General features: G+C 40.7%; 1 protein-coding gene across 1 annotated transcript in view; it reads left to right on the forward strand.

Moving 5' to 3' along the window:
- Positions 1–7450: 7450 nt before the first annotated feature.
- Positions 7451–18956, forward strand: part of LOC108504139 (neural-cadherin-like) — a 62082-nt gene continuing 50576 nt past the window's right edge. Inside the window, exons 1-2 of the mRNA XM_017828785.1 lie at positions 7451–8173; positions 8270–8468. Of these exons, the coding sequence (XP_017684274.1) occupies positions 7451–8173; positions 8270–8468 (922 nt within the window). The remainder of the gene's footprint in view (positions 8174–8269; positions 8469–18956) is intronic.

The raw sequence follows: 18956 nt of genomic DNA on the forward strand, positions 1-18956 counted from the left end.
GAGGGCTCAAGAAACGCTTCTGATTTCTTCCACAAGGTTTTAATCACTATAAATGGTGTGTCTCTCTCAGTAATGCTCACATTGACCTTATAATCATCCTTGGAATGACACCATATTACAGCCATAACAGAAGAATGGCAATGCATGAATAAGCTAATGAAGAAAACATCTCCTTCCTCAAGCAATTGCAAATAAAACAAAATACCTACAGTTGTGATAACACTCTGCAAACTCCATGTTTAGTACTTCTGATTGGAAGATACACTGGAAATCCCTGCTTGACAAAATCCTTGCTTGACAAAATCCTTGCTTGATGAAATCCTTTCTTAGTCATCTCTGGCCTAAATTAAAATTTTAGTACAATTTAAACACATAAAATTTGCTCTTGGCCTTTAAAAAAATTGGCATACATTGCAGTGCCTTCAAAATAAGCACTGCAAGATTTTTCCACCTTGCAGAAACTAAGACATTTTAAAAAAATTAATATTTAAAGAAAAAAACTGCATTCAGTATTTGGTATGAGAGAAATGAATAAAAATTTACATCAGCAGTAGAACCCAAATATATAATCTTCAATAATTAACAGTGAATTTTAAGCATCTAATTAGTTATTATACAATGATATTGTGTTTATTCCAAAGCTTACTGAAGCCATAGAAAATTTCCCCTTTAATTTCAATTTTTCTATAACAAACATACCAATGCAAACAAGGATTGTTTGCAATGCAACCCTCTGAACAGGTGCCTCAGCAGTGGGCACTAAATGAATAAATAGAGTCTGAAGAAACACTGCCCAGGCTGGGTCATGGGTCTGCAAAGATTTGTATGCAATCATATCAAAGTACAGTAGAACAGATCTGGAAATGGAATGATGATGTGTGAGGAGATCTTAGATGGTAAAAGACAGGAGTGAAACAAAGAAAATATTATTCATTACAATTTTATAGATAGGCTTTTTAATTACATTTTATTTCAAAGGGTAAACAGAAAATATAATCTGTGCAGTGCCATCAGCTCTGAGGAGCACACTCAGATGTTCCTTTATATATATATATATTTATAAAAAGTGGGATACTGAAGCTGTGAAGTCGATAATAAGTATCTTACAGATTTCAGTAGGAAATTAATCACAGCTTAAGTCCAACACCTGCAAAGTACTTGAGTTCATGTGTAGCTTTCAGTTCATGGGAAAATCCATTAAATTTGTGTGTGCATGTGTGTATATTTATATATATATATATTTATACATTTATATATGTATGTATGTATTTCCTTTTTTAAGATTGCCATCACTCATGGATTTGCTCTGCTACAGAAGTGTCAATAGTAACTTTAGCCTGGCTGAAGCCATTGATGGGATTTTTGTTGCTATGTGTGCTTTCATGCCTTAATTTTTTTAAGCATCTGTGTTAAGTGTTTTTTCTTGTGCTTTATCAAGAATTAGAGCATGAATGCCTTTGGGGTTTTTTTGCTAAAATCTTATACATGGGGTTGTTTGTTCTCTTTTTGGGTTTTGTATTTGTGCCCATGTGAAGACCAGCTGAGCAGGTTAAGCACTTTCTGTAAGATAAGGTCAGGATTGTCCTCCTTCCTTAGCTCTCTCTGCAGCTGAATATGAACGTTGCTTCTCCTGAAACACATGTTCCCCAGATTCCAAATAAATATCTGAACCATGAATAACAGGGAGTAGACAATTTAGAAATATCTCTGTAAGTTAGAAGGAAAGATACTGCAGTTGCCAGTAGTATTGTTTTATTTAATAAAATTAGGTAGTCTCACTTTTTAAAAAAAATTAGGAGTTTAAAAACTGTTGCTAAACTTAGGTCTGGAAGTTTACCCTTGTCCACCAGAATTATTTTTTGCTTTAAAAAACCCCGAAACAACCTCAAATAAACCCTTCCATATTATTTGAACTTCATAAATTTGAGGCATGGCTCTATTAAAAGATACTACTGTGTAAAAATGAAATGCACTAACCCAGCAGTTCTCTCCTGTGTAGTGTGTCTGCTTGCTTTAGTAACAAACATGAACTACTGCTGGTTTTTTACTTATTTTTGGAAATGACACTGGTGTAAGATTTGCAGTAGATTTTTTTTTTCATTGTTGAGAGAAATATTTCTTGCTTTTCAACTATTAAATTTTGCTGTAGCCTGTGGAAAAGAATCTACTTTAAATGGTATGGAACACTATTGGTTCTAATTATTTATTTAATTAAGAGCCCATGCAATAGAAGATGCATATTAAAAATGTTGAAGTTACTCACTTTAACCCACTGTCTCTTCTCTGTATCCCCTTCTCTAAGTTTCCTGTATGCCCTAATTGCAGCCATAAGCTTTGGTTTCCAAATTTCCAGTGTTGATAAGATAAAGTATTTTTAATATGTAAGAGCTCGAAGCGTAAGTCAAACAAATTAAAATATTTGTATCACTCAAGAGCTTCTTTAATTCTCAAAGATGAAGATGGGCTAATTACTTTAAAACTTTAAAGGGGCTTTCTTCCTTTGTGGGTAGTATACTATTCTTTATTACCAACTAAACCAGAATATTTCTTATAATAACTGCTGATCTGACTGACACATGCTAATTGAGATGTGCAGTGTAAGACACCTCAAATGAGCACAGACACCAGTGTGTGGTACTGTCACAGTGTTTGTAGTTACTTAAACAAATTTTCTCTTCAGAGGATTGTCTGTGTAAGGCTGTTTTAAGTACCCTGCTGTTAAATGTGCTGATTTGTGATATTTAAAAATTTGGTTCCTTCCACCTAGGAGCAAATCCCTCTCAACTCCAGCAAGTCTCCATGGAAGAGTGTTACACTGGATCTAGGTCAGTCCATCTGTGGCTTTCAGATCTGCTGGCTGGCAGATTTGGGCTCCCTGATTTTGTGGCAGTTGTCAGCTCCAGACCCTGGAAGCCTTCACATCCCAAGCCGTAGGGCTGCAGTCCAATGATGTGCTTCCCAGAACGGTGGAATCTGGGAGACCAGGCTTCTCAGCAGCCCTTTAGGCTGGATGCTGAGCACCTCACTAGAAGCCTGCCTGGCTTCTGCTGGAAGCCGGGCAGGATGGAATCAGCTACATTTTCTTTGCCAAACCTGCAAATTCTGACAATGTAAATTCTTCTGATTAGTTCTGGTGAGGTGAAAATAGTTTGGGATTCTGAAACACAGAGAAATGTGATGACCAAAGCAAAAGATATTGAAGTTTTGGAGAATTATGCTTATAAATAGGAAAGACAAGCAAGAATGAATGGATTCTTTATGTTTCCTTCATGTATACAAGTAACTGAAAAATACTCTCAGGAAGGTTCTCTAAGATTTAGTGTTGAGCACATACATTTGTTGTGGTTTAGGTATTGAATGTGAAAACAGCAATCTACTTCTCTCACAGACATTTTATTAAGGCAGTTATAGGGAAGTAGCATAGTTTTGAGAACAACGAATGCTTACAGAGTCGGATAAAGTCATATGCAAAGGTCATTTTTTTAAAAAAGGGAAATTACTCTTTCTGTGTCATCACATGTATCAAAATTCTGGGAAATAGAAAAACTTTATCATGTGAAACTTAGGATGTTTATGAAAATCTTTTCTGGAAAGATTTTTCTAACTGTTTATTGACATCATTAATAATGTATTTAAATTGGGAAGCAGGAAGGCATCAACCAGGGAAAACAGAGCATACCATTAGAATGTTATTGAGTGACAATTTATCATGACAGTGTTGTCTGATTTCAACACACCTCCAGTTTCACTTTTTGATATGCACGTATAGCTCATTTAATTTGATTGTAAGTCACGTAGGAGGTGTTTCTGGCTGCATAAGTATGTCTTTTTAGGAACATTATTGTATTTAAATAATTTGTTCTACATCTCCTTGGACTTGTATAGAGCACACTGTGCTTAACAGCAGAAAGGGTCTTCCAGCTGCCTGAAATAAACTGGAAAGTAATTGTTATAAAATACTGAAAGATATTGAAAATGTCATTGGTTTTTCCCTTTTGGAGGAAGGTTTCTGCTTTTAGCATAACAGAAGGTATTTCTTGCACTCATTCAAGTGCTGGATTCCAAGAAAAAATTGTGACTTATATAGAGAAAGCTGCATAAAGAACTAGCAAGGATTAGACAACAGCAGCTGTACTTTTGAATAATTTAGGTTTAATTTGCAAAATTATACAGGAAAGGATTATCACTTGTACTTGCATTTGAGGAAGTGGAGCTACAAGTGTTGTTATAAAAAGTGACAATGTACAAACCATCTAAAATCACACGGGGGCTGTTGTGTTGCTTTGGGCTGGATCCTGCAGAGCTGTGAGCCGAGACACTTGTAGAATCATGAGTGGGGAGTAAATAGTGTGGGAAGAGCTTCCTTTGTCTAGATATGCAGCAGAGTAGAGCCCTTCCTGAGAGTTTAAACTAGTGCTTGAGAGTAATGTCTGTCAGGTGCACCAGATGACATACACAGCAGCTTGCTCCAGAGGGGTTGATTAATTCCGTTATTGTTATATATTTATAGTTATTTATAGTAAAAGATCCTAGGGGACTTCCAGCCCCATTCTTCTCCTGGAAAGTATGTGGCAGTCAAGAGCACTCACTGCTTCAGGCATATCTGCCTTTTGATCAAAAGCAAAGTTGATTGTCCCACTTTTCCCTAAGCCATCCTGCCCTTCAGCTACAAGGTATATGTAAACCAGGAAAAATGCCTTGCACTGTTCTCTCCTGCCTCAATATTGACAATGCAGTTCCATATGGTTAAGGCAAGATTTTCCTCAGAATGTTTCCTGTTCATATTTTAAAGGCATTCTAATTTGTAAGCTGCAAATTCTGCATCAAATACTTATCATTTACATTTATATATAAATTTAAATTAATGTATAAATCAGTGAGTTACAAAGACTGTAATTCTGTAGTTTCCAAATATGAATTCATCAGTATTGGCAGAGATAATGATTTTGTCTTGGCCTTGCCATCATCAGATCCCACAGGTGAACCCCAGTAACCAGCAGGTTGGTTGTACTTGGTGCTGTGTGTGACCAGGAGATATCTGTGCTCGTGTGAGATCTCTGGAATTGATGCTCTTCTGCACTCCAGCCTTGCAGGGATCTGTGCAGCCTGGGCACGAGACCCTGAGGGTTATAAGTCCTGGCTTTTACAGAACAAAAAGAGGGAAACTTCAAGTTACTGTAGTAAGAGATGAACACAGGTAATTCAAGTCAGGAGCAAGAAAAGAATTCTTGGATTAGTACAAGAATTTGTACATTAGTACAAGAACTGGTGCATCTTGTCAAATCCAAAGTTAGAGCACAGAAATTGAGGAAGTTGCTGTAAGTGGGAGAATGGTCTGGGACATTCAGAGAACCCTGGTGGAATCTCAGAGAGTGCTGGTCCAGTCAGGAAAAAGAAGTAAATGATGTGTAAAGTTTATTATACTCTCTAGATCTCCATAAACTCGTGAAGTGAAAAACCTGAAGCCATGTGGTCAGGATTTCTGGAGATGGGCTGAAGTCAGAAGGAGTCTGACTATACAATATCCAAGGCACCAATTTAGATTCCCACTAAGTTGCAGAGTTGGTAATAGGATTACAGAGCCTCAAGTATTTGTCTATGATTACCACAGGGCAGTGAACTATAAAAATCACCATCCTTTTATTTTTTTAACAAACAATGGTATAAAGTCTCTATTTTTTTTCCTAAAAAATCTTTATGAAATCTCCTAGTTTCCTGTCCATATGTTGATTTAAATCATCATTTTTTTTAATGTAGGTTGAATTCTGCATTTGAAATTATGAATGAAGCTCATCTTTGAAATCTGTTAGAACCACATTGGTTTCTAAATTAATTATCTGTTGAATTTTTGATGCAGAAGTGAAAGACCATTCACAATGTAGTTCCTTTCCTGGTATATTTTCACAGTTTTTTACAGAGAGAAATCCTAATGGATGTAGAAAACAGAACTCATTAAAATGATCTCACAAAATAGTTTGATCAAATTTTGATCAAATACTAGTTGTAGGTTCTTCATAGTATCCTACTAGTTAGGAAACTCTTGGGAAAGTTCTTGGAGCCACGTAAATCTTTGTGACCAAGTTATGAGTTCTTCCCATCCCATTCCAATCTTTGTTGCCCTTTGTTCTGTACACAATCCACAGACGTCACAAATTTTCTGTTTTAAGACCAAAAAAAAGCCTCCACAAAAGCCCTGAAGATGATATCCCTTATTGGAGGCTGCTTTTATAGACAGATTTCAATATGAGGCATAAATGGAGAGAATATATTAATGTGTGAAACTGATGATTGGTATCTCCTTAATTACTTGCGGGATGAAATAGAGAAGGTCACTCCCCACTGGTAATAGTAGAGCACTTGGACTTTTAATTCTGAGTCTCCCATAGTCTTCCTACTTGATACTGGACTGTCACATCCCAGAAAAGGCAACCGGATTCTCTAAAAGACTTACAGAAAGGTACAATACTGTGTTTATGAACTTTTTCACAGTCTTGGGTGGGACTGTGAATAAGGAAGATGCACTGTTTGGTTCATAAGAAAACTAAACATTATTCAGTCTCATGAAATTTGAGTAATGTGATGAATATGGAGTATTTTTAATTTTTTTTGCTGTTCTTTTATCTCAGAATTATTCTTAATCTTAAATTATTCGTGTACTACATAAAAATAACTAATTCCATTTTATACTGTGTTTGACTTTATTCTTGAAAGCACAGTTTTGTTTTGAAGAGGAACTTCAAATCTAGTATCTAGTATCAAATCTAGAATCTAGTAACTTTTTCTGCAACATAGCTGATTTATGTAGCCAGTTAACTTTAATGGTGAAATTTAGCTTTATTGATTTTTTTAGTTTTACTTATGTTGAAAATCCAACAGAGTTGAATAAATGTTGGATTACGTTTCTTGCTATTTATATAACCAGAAACGTTCTCTAGCTAAGCTACATTTCACCTAGAATTTTTTTTTTTTCCTTCGTAAATCGGGAGGCATTAGAGAGCTGATTAATTGTGACCAAGGATGTGACTTTAGGCTCAGGTACAAGCTGAGAGCAAAACCTGCTCTCAGGTAGCTATCAAGAACAGGTAGCTATCAAGAACAGGTAGCTATCAAGAACAGGTAGCTATCAAGAACAGGTAGCTATCAAGAAATCAACAATAAAATGTTTTCAGAGCGCTGGGGGAGCCTGTTTGACACACGTGACAGACCGCAGGACATCACCCGGGGTGAGCGGACGAAGAACTTGGCTCCTGGGGAAGGTGGGGGGCCGGAGGAGATTATTCCATCAGCAGGGTAACTGGGACAGTTCAGCCGGCGGGGACAGCCTAACCCGGCCGGGAGGAGCCAGGGCGGGGGCGGGCGCGGCCCCGGCTGCCCCCCGGGCGCGGCCCTGCCCCGCGGCCCCTCCCCGCCCGCCCACTCGCCGCGGGAGCGCCGCGCACTGCGAGCCGCGATGGGCGCGCTGGGCACCGCCGGCTGCTTCCTGCTGCTGTGCGGGGCTCTGCTGAGCGGGGCTCCGGCCGCCGCCCGCGCCGCCCCGCGCAGGACACCCGCCTTCGACGGGCAGGTGGCGGAGAACCGGCCGGCGGGCACGCGTGTGCGCGGGCTGAGCATCCCGCTGACGCGGCTGGGGCCCGAGCCCTGGTGCGCCAAGGTGCAGGGGCGCCGCTGGCACCTGCAGCTGCTGGGCGAGGGGCACTCGCACTTCCAGGCGGCGCTGGACGCGCGCACGGCCCGCGTGTGGCTGCGCACCCGGCGGCCGCTGGACCGCGAGGCGCGGGCGCTGTACTCGCTGCGCCTGGCGCTGTGCTGCAAGCGCTGCGCGCCCCGCGGCGCCGCGCCCGCCGAGCTGGCCGCGCTCACCGTGCGCGTCCTGGACGACAACGACAACGCGCCGCGCTTCGTGGGGCCGGGCCCCGCGCAGCTCCGCGTGGAGGAGACGCTGGCGCTCAAGTCGCAGGTGTGGCAGGCGCGGGCCGAGGACGCGGACGCGGGCGCCAACGCGGAGCTGCGCTACTTCGCCCTCCCGCGCAGCGCGCACTTCTTCGTGGTGCCGCGCAGCGGGCGCGTGGTGCTGGTGCGCTCCCTGCTCCACCTGCGGGCGCCCATCCCGCTGCGCCTCTACGCGCGGGACCGCGGGCGGCCCGCGCTGCTCAGCGAGCCCCTGGAGCTGGAGGTGCTGCCGCAGCCCAAGCGCCTCCCGCCGCCCCCGCCCCGCCGCCGCCGGGCCGCGCTGCCGCCCGCCGCGCCCCTGGCGCTCGCCCTGCCCGAGGACGCCCGCCCGGGCACCCGCCTGGCCACGCTGGCCCCGGCGCGCTTCGCCGCCGCCTGGTTCGAGCTGCTGTCGCCGCCCGTCGAGGAGTCGCCGGTGCGCGTGGAGCGGGAGAGCGGCGAGGTGGTGCTGAGCGCGGCCCTGGACAGGGAGGCGGCGGCCGCCTGGGAGATCGTGGTGCGCGTCCAGGAGCGCAGAGGTGCGTGCGGGGCGGGCGGGGGGCGCGGGGGTGCCGCGGGCACGGGCGGCTGCGGCCGCGAGAGAAGTTGCGACTTAGAGTAGTGGTTTTGTCCCCAGGTGACAAGCAGCACCTAACGCTGGTCTAGCGTCAGGTGTCACGTGCTGTTATGTTGTAGAATGTAGTTTTGGTCTTTTGAATCTGTAAATTGTTGATATCAAAGCACTGGAGGTGACAAGAAACGTTTCATGGCTTAGGGAGCGTGGACTGTAGAGCTTGGTGGCAATGCGTGGAGCACCAGGGTGTTTAGCAGAGTTTAAGTGTTTCACCGGTTAAAATTCTCAGTCATTAATGAGTGGCATGGAAAATATGTAATATTTCACAGACTATTCTGAGTTGGAAGGGACCCACATGCTGTGCCTTGACCTGTATGTCAAGGCACAGCATGTTAGATATGCCACACTTCTTCCATACAGGTGTTTGCTATTAAAATGTTCCCTGTAGTTCCCGTCCTGTAAATGCCTCACTTGAAGCATGCAGCTGAAGCCACTTGCTTTTGAGTCACTGTTAAAGTTGTGTGTTTGACTCACAAGTATAAGATGGGTTTGTACAAACATGGAGCATTTGCAGTTATGTGACTGCTTTTTTAAAAAAAAAAAAATCTGAGAAGTCCTGTGTGCACTATTAAAATGGCACTTTGTGACTTAAATTGTCATCATTCGCAGGTTCTTACTCAAGCAGAGTAGTTCATTTCATTTACTGATTGCATCTTTTGCTTTCAAAAATCCCTTTTGAGTTTTTAATTGCCCCCTTGGCAAATATTTTTCACCTATGAAAATACAGCGTTATTTAAGCATATTTTTAATTTACTGGATGGTGGATGTCTGTGCATGTTCACCACGTGTCTTGTTATTTTCATGTTACTTGTGATTGTAGTAATGTTCTGAAGATTGCCCAGGATGAGTATTCTAGAGAAAATCGTATCAGCAGAAAATAAGTTGTTTGGCCTGATTTCCTCTTGGAAAGGTTTAGGAAGGGTTTGGCATTATGTGACTTCTAGTGGTTGTGAAAACGATTAACTTCTCAGCAGTGCAGCTGCTTGGAGTGATTTCCCTCAGCCACAGAGCAGCGCAGGCGGGAGAGATGAAAAGCTTCCCACGCGATCCTTTCCCTTATCTCGCCTGTTTTCTGACTGAGGGGCAGCCCACAGGAGTGAGAGGCAGTTTATTCCTTGGTGTCTGTTAAATCCCTGAGGATGCCTGCAGGGTTCTAATTAGTGCTGACAGTTTCAGTGACATGGATACTTCCCCCTCTGCAGGAGGCTCCAGCAGCAACTCCTTTCACTCAGGTCCTGAGGAGCAACTCTCAGATCCTCCTCTGTTTCTCCCTTGGGTTTTGTTGTGCCTGTCGCTGTGTTGATGTCAGTCACTCACACTGGCTTTGTGCTATGTTCCAGCTTGAGCTTTGGCTGCAGACCAAGAGGTTGATAGACCAATTTCCAAAACACAAGTGCTTTCCCTGCTCTATGCTCGCTACTCAATCCTGAGCAAGGCTACCTGCCAAGGGGGATGTCATTAATCCAAGGCAGTGACAAAATCCATCGGGTCAATCTGAGTGTGCTGCTGGGACGTTCACCTACTCTGTCAGGTAGCTCAGGTGTCAGCCCTTTGTTGGTGTCGCAGCTCCCTCTGTCAGGCTCAAGATGATGATGTTAGAAAAGTGGTAGCCCGCGGTTACTGCTACTCTCACCTTTGTGATTGTTTTGGCTCTTATCTAGTCTGAATATAGAAGTCTGAGATTGCCTGGAACAAAGCTTGTCACACCTGAGTTTCATTTCCAAAGCAATTCTGCAGTTAAAAATAATCCAAAACAACTTCTAACTTAAATTCAGGGGGATTTTTTCACCTTTGGAGTATTTTCCATTAGCCTGACACATTACTCTTAGTAGTATGTACTAGTAAGAGAATAAATCTCTAAGAAATAAGTAGAACTAGGTTCTGACTCAGATTAGGTAGAGAGCAATTAATTGTGGGCAGTACAAATGATATGCCTTAGATACTGGTGATTTTAAGTTTCTTGGTTTAAAGGAGAGTAAATTCAAAATACACCTTTATTAGTACTATTGTTTTCATCAGTTAAAGGTTAATAATGAATTGAGAGCTTTAAAACTTTGAAGTTGCAGAGTGCTTACATTCTCGTTTTGTAGGAGTTAAAATACATTTAACATAATACTTTCAAATAGATCTAGCAAGTTATGTCTCTTTCCATTCTTGCAATTCAAACTGCAGTAATTTGAGAAAAGATAACCAAAAGGATGGGATAGGAGAAAGATGACTAGCACAACTACATGTTTTAATAGTCTGAAATAAGGAAGATATAGTATATAGCAAAAGCTCCAAGAGAAAACACAGAAAGTATTTACAGAAGTGAGCTCTCAGGGTGAATTAAAATGCAGAGATGGTTACACTAAATTTTCTTGTGAGTAAACATTCAAGTTCAGATTTTTTTTCCAGTTGTTTTACTTTGCTTTTAACATTTGTGTTCACTTACTTTACATTGTACGTAACCATGAACATTCCAGCAGCTACAGTTCTCTAATATTAGACCTTATGGTGTCAGATGTCAATTTATGTTCAAGTGGTATAAAGTTGTATTAATTTCTTTAATTTTTTTTTCCACTTTCCCCTAATTCTTGCCACCTGGTAACTGAGAACTGAAAATTAACCAGTAATTAATTCTGTCATTAGTCTCTTCTTCAACCCAGGCAATGATATCAAGGATAAGACAAGATGTTTAAAAGCTTTAGCATATAAAGTCTACCCTCTTTCCCTTTATCTTTTCAATGTAGTTTATTGTGATTCATTTGTAATGTGCACTTCATTACCTAAAGTAGTAAAGAATGCTTAAAAGCATTGTGCCACAAGTGGTCCTAATGCATTGCTAGGAAGAATAAATGATTTCTGCCCACCCCCCCCATGGAGCATTCCCAAAATAGTAACAAGAAGATTGGTATATGGCAACAAGGCAACATTCAGTAGTATTTTTTCCTCACTTATGTGACAGCCCCCACTCTTCAGTTCATAAAGGGGACTGTGTAGGAGATGTCCTGTTCCTGAATTTTTCTTCAGAGGAGTACGAAGGGTATGTAACAGGCTGTATGTTTGTTTCTTTTTTCTGCTTCAGTTAAAATAGAATTTGAAATACTTTTCTGTTTACTTCCTCTGAGTTCTGTGTGGGATAATCAACACAGCAGCATGTCCAAGGCTGGTGTTCCACAAAAGCAAATACTGTTCCAGATGCAACCAGACCTTCAGCGTCTCAGTATCCGGATGATCTTCCACATGTTCATGAAAAAGGGTTTTCTCACTGAGTTGGACCTTATGGAAGGTGTGAGCTTATCTGAGCTCACTGCACTTGGTTTGGCAAGTAACCACCAAAGGAACAGGCTCACTCCTCAGTATCTGGAGAATTTTTTAGTAGAAGATCATAGGTTTGGTGCTGATACACATTTTCCTGTGTCAGAGATAGCTTTGATGGGCATTTGCAGTATGAGCAACTCTTCATCATGCAGAGTTGGGTTTCTGACAAAGCTGCAGTTGAGCTCTAAAATTAATGGTACTGATGTGGACAGATTACTATTATTATTGTCATCACCAGTGCAGCTACATGCTGTAGTTACTTTGTGATGGGACATAATTTAGTTATAAATGTTGTGATTTTGTTTTTTAATGTAGATGCCAAAAACAATCCTTTTTTAAAATTTATTTTTTCTTTGAAATAACAAATAATTGTGTGTATTTTACTGCTACAGTGAAATTAACTGCAATCTGTAGAGGAAATCGTATGTTACTAACTCTCTTTATTCACTTTGTGGCTATTTGATACTGTGTAGACTTAGTTTTACTATAGTTTTTATGTTTTCTGGAGGCAGTAAGTAGTCACTAGCAAGTGTCAACAAGCTAATCTGGACCTCTAGTGCAAAGTGCCTTTTTAATGGTGTGGATTGGAGGAGTAACAATTTTGGAACCTGGATAAGAGAGAGGAGATAGTGCCTTTGCTGGATTTTCAAATTAAGGTGAGTTCCTTGCATGAATTCTTAGCAGGAAGCTTTAAAACTAGGCATAAGTCAGTTTAAAGAAATAGAGATCACAAATCAGTCAAGCCTGATAGTTTTCACAGACTTGGTAGGATGTTCCCTGTCAGATTAGGGCTGTTCAGCAGGATTGTCAGGTCCTGGAGTGCAGTGACACGTTCTGGAACTCCCAGAGTTTGGCTGCCTGGGTTCAAAGCCAGCGCTGACACAGCTGGGATCAGACAGGTGGGTGTCACCAGCGGTGTCTGTGGCCTCTGCCCCACGTCCCAGGAGCTGTGCTCGAGCTGCTGGGCTGCCCAGGGCTGTGCTCTGTGCCTTGCTGTGCCTCCCCTGCTCCAACACTGCCTTGCTCACTTGGCTCCCTGCTCCACTGATCCCTGTGGATTTGTCTGGTGACCAGTCTCAGGACCTGCTCAGTGACAGTGAGGTCCCTTGACTCTTCTTTCACCATACCCTGCAGAGCAGCCCAGCCTGTCCTTGCTGCCCCTTGGCAGTTAGATTTTGCAGTTTCAGCAGTGATATGTGTGTGCCTTTGTGTTAAACATTCTCTGTATGTTGACAGCCGTGAGAGCTTCAACCACAGAATGTTAAGGGGTTGGAATGGCCCTTAAAGATCATCTAGTACCAATCCCCTCTGCCATGGGCAGGGACACCTTCCACTAGACCAGGTTGCTCAAGGCCTTATCCAACCTGGCTTTGAACACTGCCGGGGTTGGAGCATCCACAACCTCCCTGGGCAACCCGTGCCAGTGTCTCACCACCCTCACAGTAAAGAATTTCTTCCTAATATCCAACCTGAATTTCCCCTCCTTCAATTTGTACACGTTACCCATAATTGTCATTACAGTTCCTGATCAAGAGTCCCTGTCCAGATTCCCTGTAGCCCCTTCAGACACTGGAAGTTTCTGAGGTTCTGCCTTGCCATTGGACAGAAAAAAATCAATCCCGAGAGATGAAAACACTCCTTTGAAATTGAAATATGACCTGACAATATTTATATTTTTCATAACTAACAAACTTTTTAACTAAAAGAAACTGAAACACAAACTTCACAACCCCAAACCAAAGAGAAACACCAAGAAAACCTCATAGGTGAGTTTGAGCCACAAGATGTTAAGCAGAATTCCAAAATTTCAGGGCTTAACTTCATGAACGTGTTTTTTAGCACATGGTCCCTGAGGAGGAGATTCCTTGAGTGACCCCAGTGATCACTCAGCCCTGGTTTATATTCTTCAGCCTGCAAGGATCAATGGTTGTGCTCACGTTTTTTGTGGCATTTCAGATTTCATCCCATTTAATTTATGGGAACACAGTTCATTCTTAGCAAAAGCATAATGCTGTTTTAAGTTTGTACCCAGGGAACAGAAGGTAAAATTTCTTAGACTGTCATACACATTAATATTTTAATGTAGAGGTACTGTTTAATTTGAGAAGGAGCCATTATTATTCCATTAGTGCTTGGGGGCAGTGCATGAAAGATCCCGTCTCTCTAATCCTCTGTCATCTCAAGCTCCCTTGACCTTACTTGATCCATGGGCATTAGCTTTGTAATCTCCTGTCACTCATTTTTTCTTATCAGAGGATTCACCAAGGACCTTCCAACAGTTAACAGCACTTAGTTATATTTTAAGTATATTTTTCCTGTTTAAATTGATGTAGAGGGTGGAGATACCAAGTTTAGTAATATATTCAACCTTGAAGGATTTCATGCTTGGAAGTCAAGGATCATCTGTTTTAATTTTATCTGAAGTCTTAGTCCCTTACTAGCTGTATTGATTCTGGGGGGATCATCCCTAAGAATTAAGTAGCTTCTGGATGATGTTTTGCCTTTTACAATTCTTATTACCTCTTCTGTGAATTACAGCCATAGTAACAGTTACACATCAAGCTGAGCTCAAGTTGAAATCATCATCTATTATCCAGCAGATGGGTTTCATTAAACTGCAGTGGGTTTTGTGCTATTAAGTCAAAAGAGAATGTACATTCTAGGTGCATTTGGGACAGCTATGGGTGTTTACAGGCTTGGAATGTTACTGATTTGTGGTAAAAAGGAATGTCTGGGGAAGCTCTAGAGCACCGTGTTGATGTTTGATCAGTCTGAATGTTTTGAAATGATCTGCTTTCTACTGCAGGCAGTCAGATTAAAAATACCTTTGTGAGACTGCTCGAACACCAAAGCTGGTTAGATCTTCTGGCTGTTTATCATCTCAAGCATTCAGTTTCTGCAAAAGAAATGAAGAAGATCTAACTAAACTTCAGCACAAATTTGATAATCTGACAGAACTAATAAATTATGGAACATACAGGCCAGCTTGGAAGGGGTTTGGAACAACCTGGTGTAGTGGAAGGTGTCCCTTCCCATGGCAAGGGGGGTTGGAATGAGATGACCTTCAAGGTCCCTTCCAACCCAAACCATTCTGTGATTCCATAATGATCCAAGGAATTACAGCAGGCTCTGCTGTAGTGGCATTTTTATCCTTTTTTTTCTCTCTTTAGATTTTCCCCAAGAAATTCTAAGGAAAAATTTCAAGAGAATTTCCCATCTTACAGTGACCCAGTAGCTGCTACTGCTTTAGCCAGGATCTCTTCTTATGATAATGGTTTTTGGCAATCAACAATCATTTATTAAGACACATGCTTTGTTATTTAGGGATGTCTGTTGCGATGATTATTTCATTACCTGGGCATGCTTGGTTTTTCTGTCTGCCACTCCCAGCAGATGGATGCCACACTGGGAAGTCTCTGATAACATAAATTACCAATTAAAATACATTAAGGTGATAACCATGTTAAGAACCACTCTGCCATGATCATTGAGCTCCTCTGATGCTTTCTTTATTTTTGTTTTCTGGTTTGCTTTAACTTCTATTTTAAAAGCCATATGATGGTAAGGAGCAGAGACATGCCAGACTGTCATTATTCTATCTGCAGAAAAGATGAGGCATATTAGGAGGGAATGTGGGCTGTCCCCAGCTTGAGCCCATCAAAGTTATATCTTTAGAAGGTTTATGTTTTATGAATGAGCAAACTACTGCACTTAAAAGTAGCCCATCATATACCTCAGGAATTTTCAGAAATGGCAGTAGAGAAATGTTTGTGCATAATTGTGCTATTTTTTTGAAGGATATACAGTAGGACTGGGTACAATAACCGGTAGCTTCTATCTCATGTTATGGTCTGAAAATGGGAAAAGAGATTTCTCCTGATTGCAGCTAGAGGCTTAGGGCTTTAAGATGTTTTTTTCTGAAAATGGATCTTCCCAAACTTTAAGTCAGTAGGTATTTTACATGAAGACATATTATAGAGTGAGGTTTTAAAATACTACAGTATGATATTTGCAAAGCCACTTCAAAACAGCAACATCCTCTCAAGCAACCCCACAATATTTCACTTGCAGTAACCCAAACAAATAACAACCACACCCCCCCCACACCCCCCCCGAGTTTTCAAAGAATATTTGTCTATTTAGAGAAAAAGTCTTAGAAATTGGAGAAACTTAAACAAAAAAAACCAACACAAAACCAAAAATACCAGCTTGAATACTTAAATTTGCTGGTAGATGTAGAGCAGTATGTAATACCAGTATTAACCTCAAGGCTTGCAAGACTTTTAACACTCTCATAATCTTCTTTTAAAAATAAATTGAAATGACCTGAAAATGCCAGGAGCAACCTAGCTTCTCACCCATTATTGCTTAATCATGATAATATAATACCTCTGCCCTCAGTACATTCAAGGAACGTAGAATGTTTGTCCACAATTGTAGAGACATGTTCAGTCAACTACATATTCTCTATTGTCAGATTTTTTAAATCAGAATGTCTGGCATTGTCAGTTTTATCAATTACACTGATGCAGAGAAGCCTACATTTTTAATGAATATAAGGATTTTATTTTTCAAGTCTCGTCTTATAGAATTATCCGTTGGATTTTTGAGAGAAAAGACAGTCATATAATCCTAATGCAATCAGAAGTCTGAGAATACGTTGGATTTCACAGATTGACAGCATCTTTTGTAATTTGACATGGTGAAAAGAGATGGGTTTAGAGGCGACCCTGACCTACAGTATTTGAAATTGCAGTTGGACAGTTTCAGCACGCATGATTTTCAAGGCTTGGTTTAACCAGTGTAACCTTCAAAAGCTGCTGTTAACTGAATGATTAAGTATTAAATCCTTCTCCTCCTTCCTGCCACCCCTGGAGTAACATGGTTGGTAGGTGGGAGAATATTTTTGTTCCTAGTTGCTGTATGAAATGACAGGATTTATTAGTTTGCAGTATCTGTGTGCAGCCCAGTGAATCCTTATAGCCCAGCTGCGATCCCAGGTTGGAGGAACTGGTTCATGTTATTGATTGTTGAAACCCTTTCCTGGAAAATTAGTGGCGAACACCAACAAAAGAGTTTTTTTCAGATAAACCTGGATTCAGTAAAGCCATAAAGAACTCGTGAAAAACCTGGAGTGGTTGTTTCTGATTACAAGAAATGTGGTTATTTCTTGTAATTTCCAGTATGTTCTTCAGTTTTGACAAGTTTTTAACTTGGACTGTCCAAGAGGTTCATGATTTTGAGAGGGCTTTCTGTTCATTCTTAATACTAAGTTCCTCTCTATATATCTTAAATTTGATGTGAAAAGATGGTAATTATTTTACAAGCTTGTGACACCCTTTATTAGAAATTCTTCACAACTTTTTGGATGAAGAGTGTTCTTCACAGTATAGTAGTATTAAGGTTGCTGTTAATAGTAACAGTTTATTTTATTACACAAATGTGGTTTGGGTCTTGCCAAAGGGTAGATTTCTAACTTTGAATAGTTAATATAAAATGTTATGTTTTCTCCTATATATTTGATGCTGCCTTTATTAAAGCCTCAGTGCTAAAAGTGTGCTCATTGAGGAGACTTGGAGAAAGGAATCCAGTGGGGAGGCTGGAATTAGACACTGCCCTGGATCTGCACTGTGCCTTTTCTGAAAGGCATTGAAATAACAGATTTTCATGCTTTTTCTTGGAGAAGTGACTTCCTTACAATAAAGTGAATTTTGTCTTAACCTAGGAAGATTTTATATGTTGTACAAATCCTGTCTGCATTATGGGCCTTGTGGACTTGGAAGGAATGTTCTTGGATGAACAGTAATTCTGATTTTACCAAATCACTTTGCTGAGGGGGCCTGTGGTTTTTGCATCTATTGAAAAGTTAAAAGAGGTGTAGTGCTGAAATTGGTCCAACACACAATGATAGAAGTCTTAACATCCAGGAACACTATGGAGGTAAACTCTGACATCCTTTGAAATGCTTCTGCTGGAGATTATGTTGATGTGTAACTTATGCAGAGAATGTCGGTAGAGAAGTGATTCCATTAACTCTGTGGATCTAGAAGGTTGAGAAAGATATTTTAGAGACTCCTTCTCAAATTTTATGTTTTTTTAACGACTTATTACCGTTTATTCCCCTTTTTACTATGATTAAACTTCTCAGCAAATTACCGAGTATTTTGCTTGTGGGTTTTTTTTGTTTGTTTGTTTGATTGGGTTTGGGTTTTTTTTTCCAAAGGATGAAAATTGTGAGTGGTGACATATCAGATATTTCCCATGAGCAGAAACTTGGGCCAGCTGGTGTATTATCTTACCTAATGTAGTTGGAATTCAGAGTAATAAATCCTTCTGTTTATCAGTTTTCAACCACAGATAGGCATGAAAAATAAGCAATTATAGATAGATACCTGTGATGAGGTTACAGCAGTGGATTATGAAGATTGATTTTGGTGATTCGGAATGAATTTCGATGCTGCAGCTTTTGTCAGTAATATTAAGTTAAAAGGAAGTAATTCCAACTGGAGGGAATATCAGAGAGGAAAAAAAGCAGACTTCAGGATGAGCTGCCCTAAGAAGGATTTTTGATGATACACAAGTTGACTCTAATAGGGAATTAAGCGGCTAAAGCAGGAGAAAGCTCTGGACTAGAGTTTATAATTTTAGTTTCAGTTTTTTGTATAAATTGAAAAGAGAGCTGTAGACAGGGCTTAGATTTGATACTGCAAAGGGTGTTTGCAAATACATGGGAAGAGCAATCTGCTCACAGAAACTGTTATCATTAGTTTCCATAGTGAAGAAAAATAGGAGGAAAAACACTTTGTGATTAAATAAAAAGATGATTTTACCCTTTAGAATATAAAGTAGTATTTTCTATATGACTTTTAAAAATACTGATTTTTGACATGAGATGTTCCAGTGTTATGTTATTGTCGTGTTTATGTGCAGCAAGGGCCATTTTGAGTTTTATCTCTTCTTGCTCAGTATCTGTGAGAAAGCAATTTAAATTTTTTTGTTGTTTGAAGCTAGGGAAGAAAATCTGTCAAATAGCAAAATCCGTGTGTGTGCCAACAATTTAATTAGCAGAACCATTCTTTTAGTGGGATTT

The sequence above is a fragment of the Lepidothrix coronata genome, unplaced genomic scaffold (assembly GCF_001604755.1).
Source record: "Lepidothrix coronata isolate B3197 unplaced genomic scaffold, Lepidothrix_coronata-1.0 Scaffold153, whole genome shotgun sequence".
NCBI classification, from domain to species: Eukaryota; Metazoa; Chordata; class Aves; order Passeriformes; family Pipridae; genus Lepidothrix; species Lepidothrix coronata.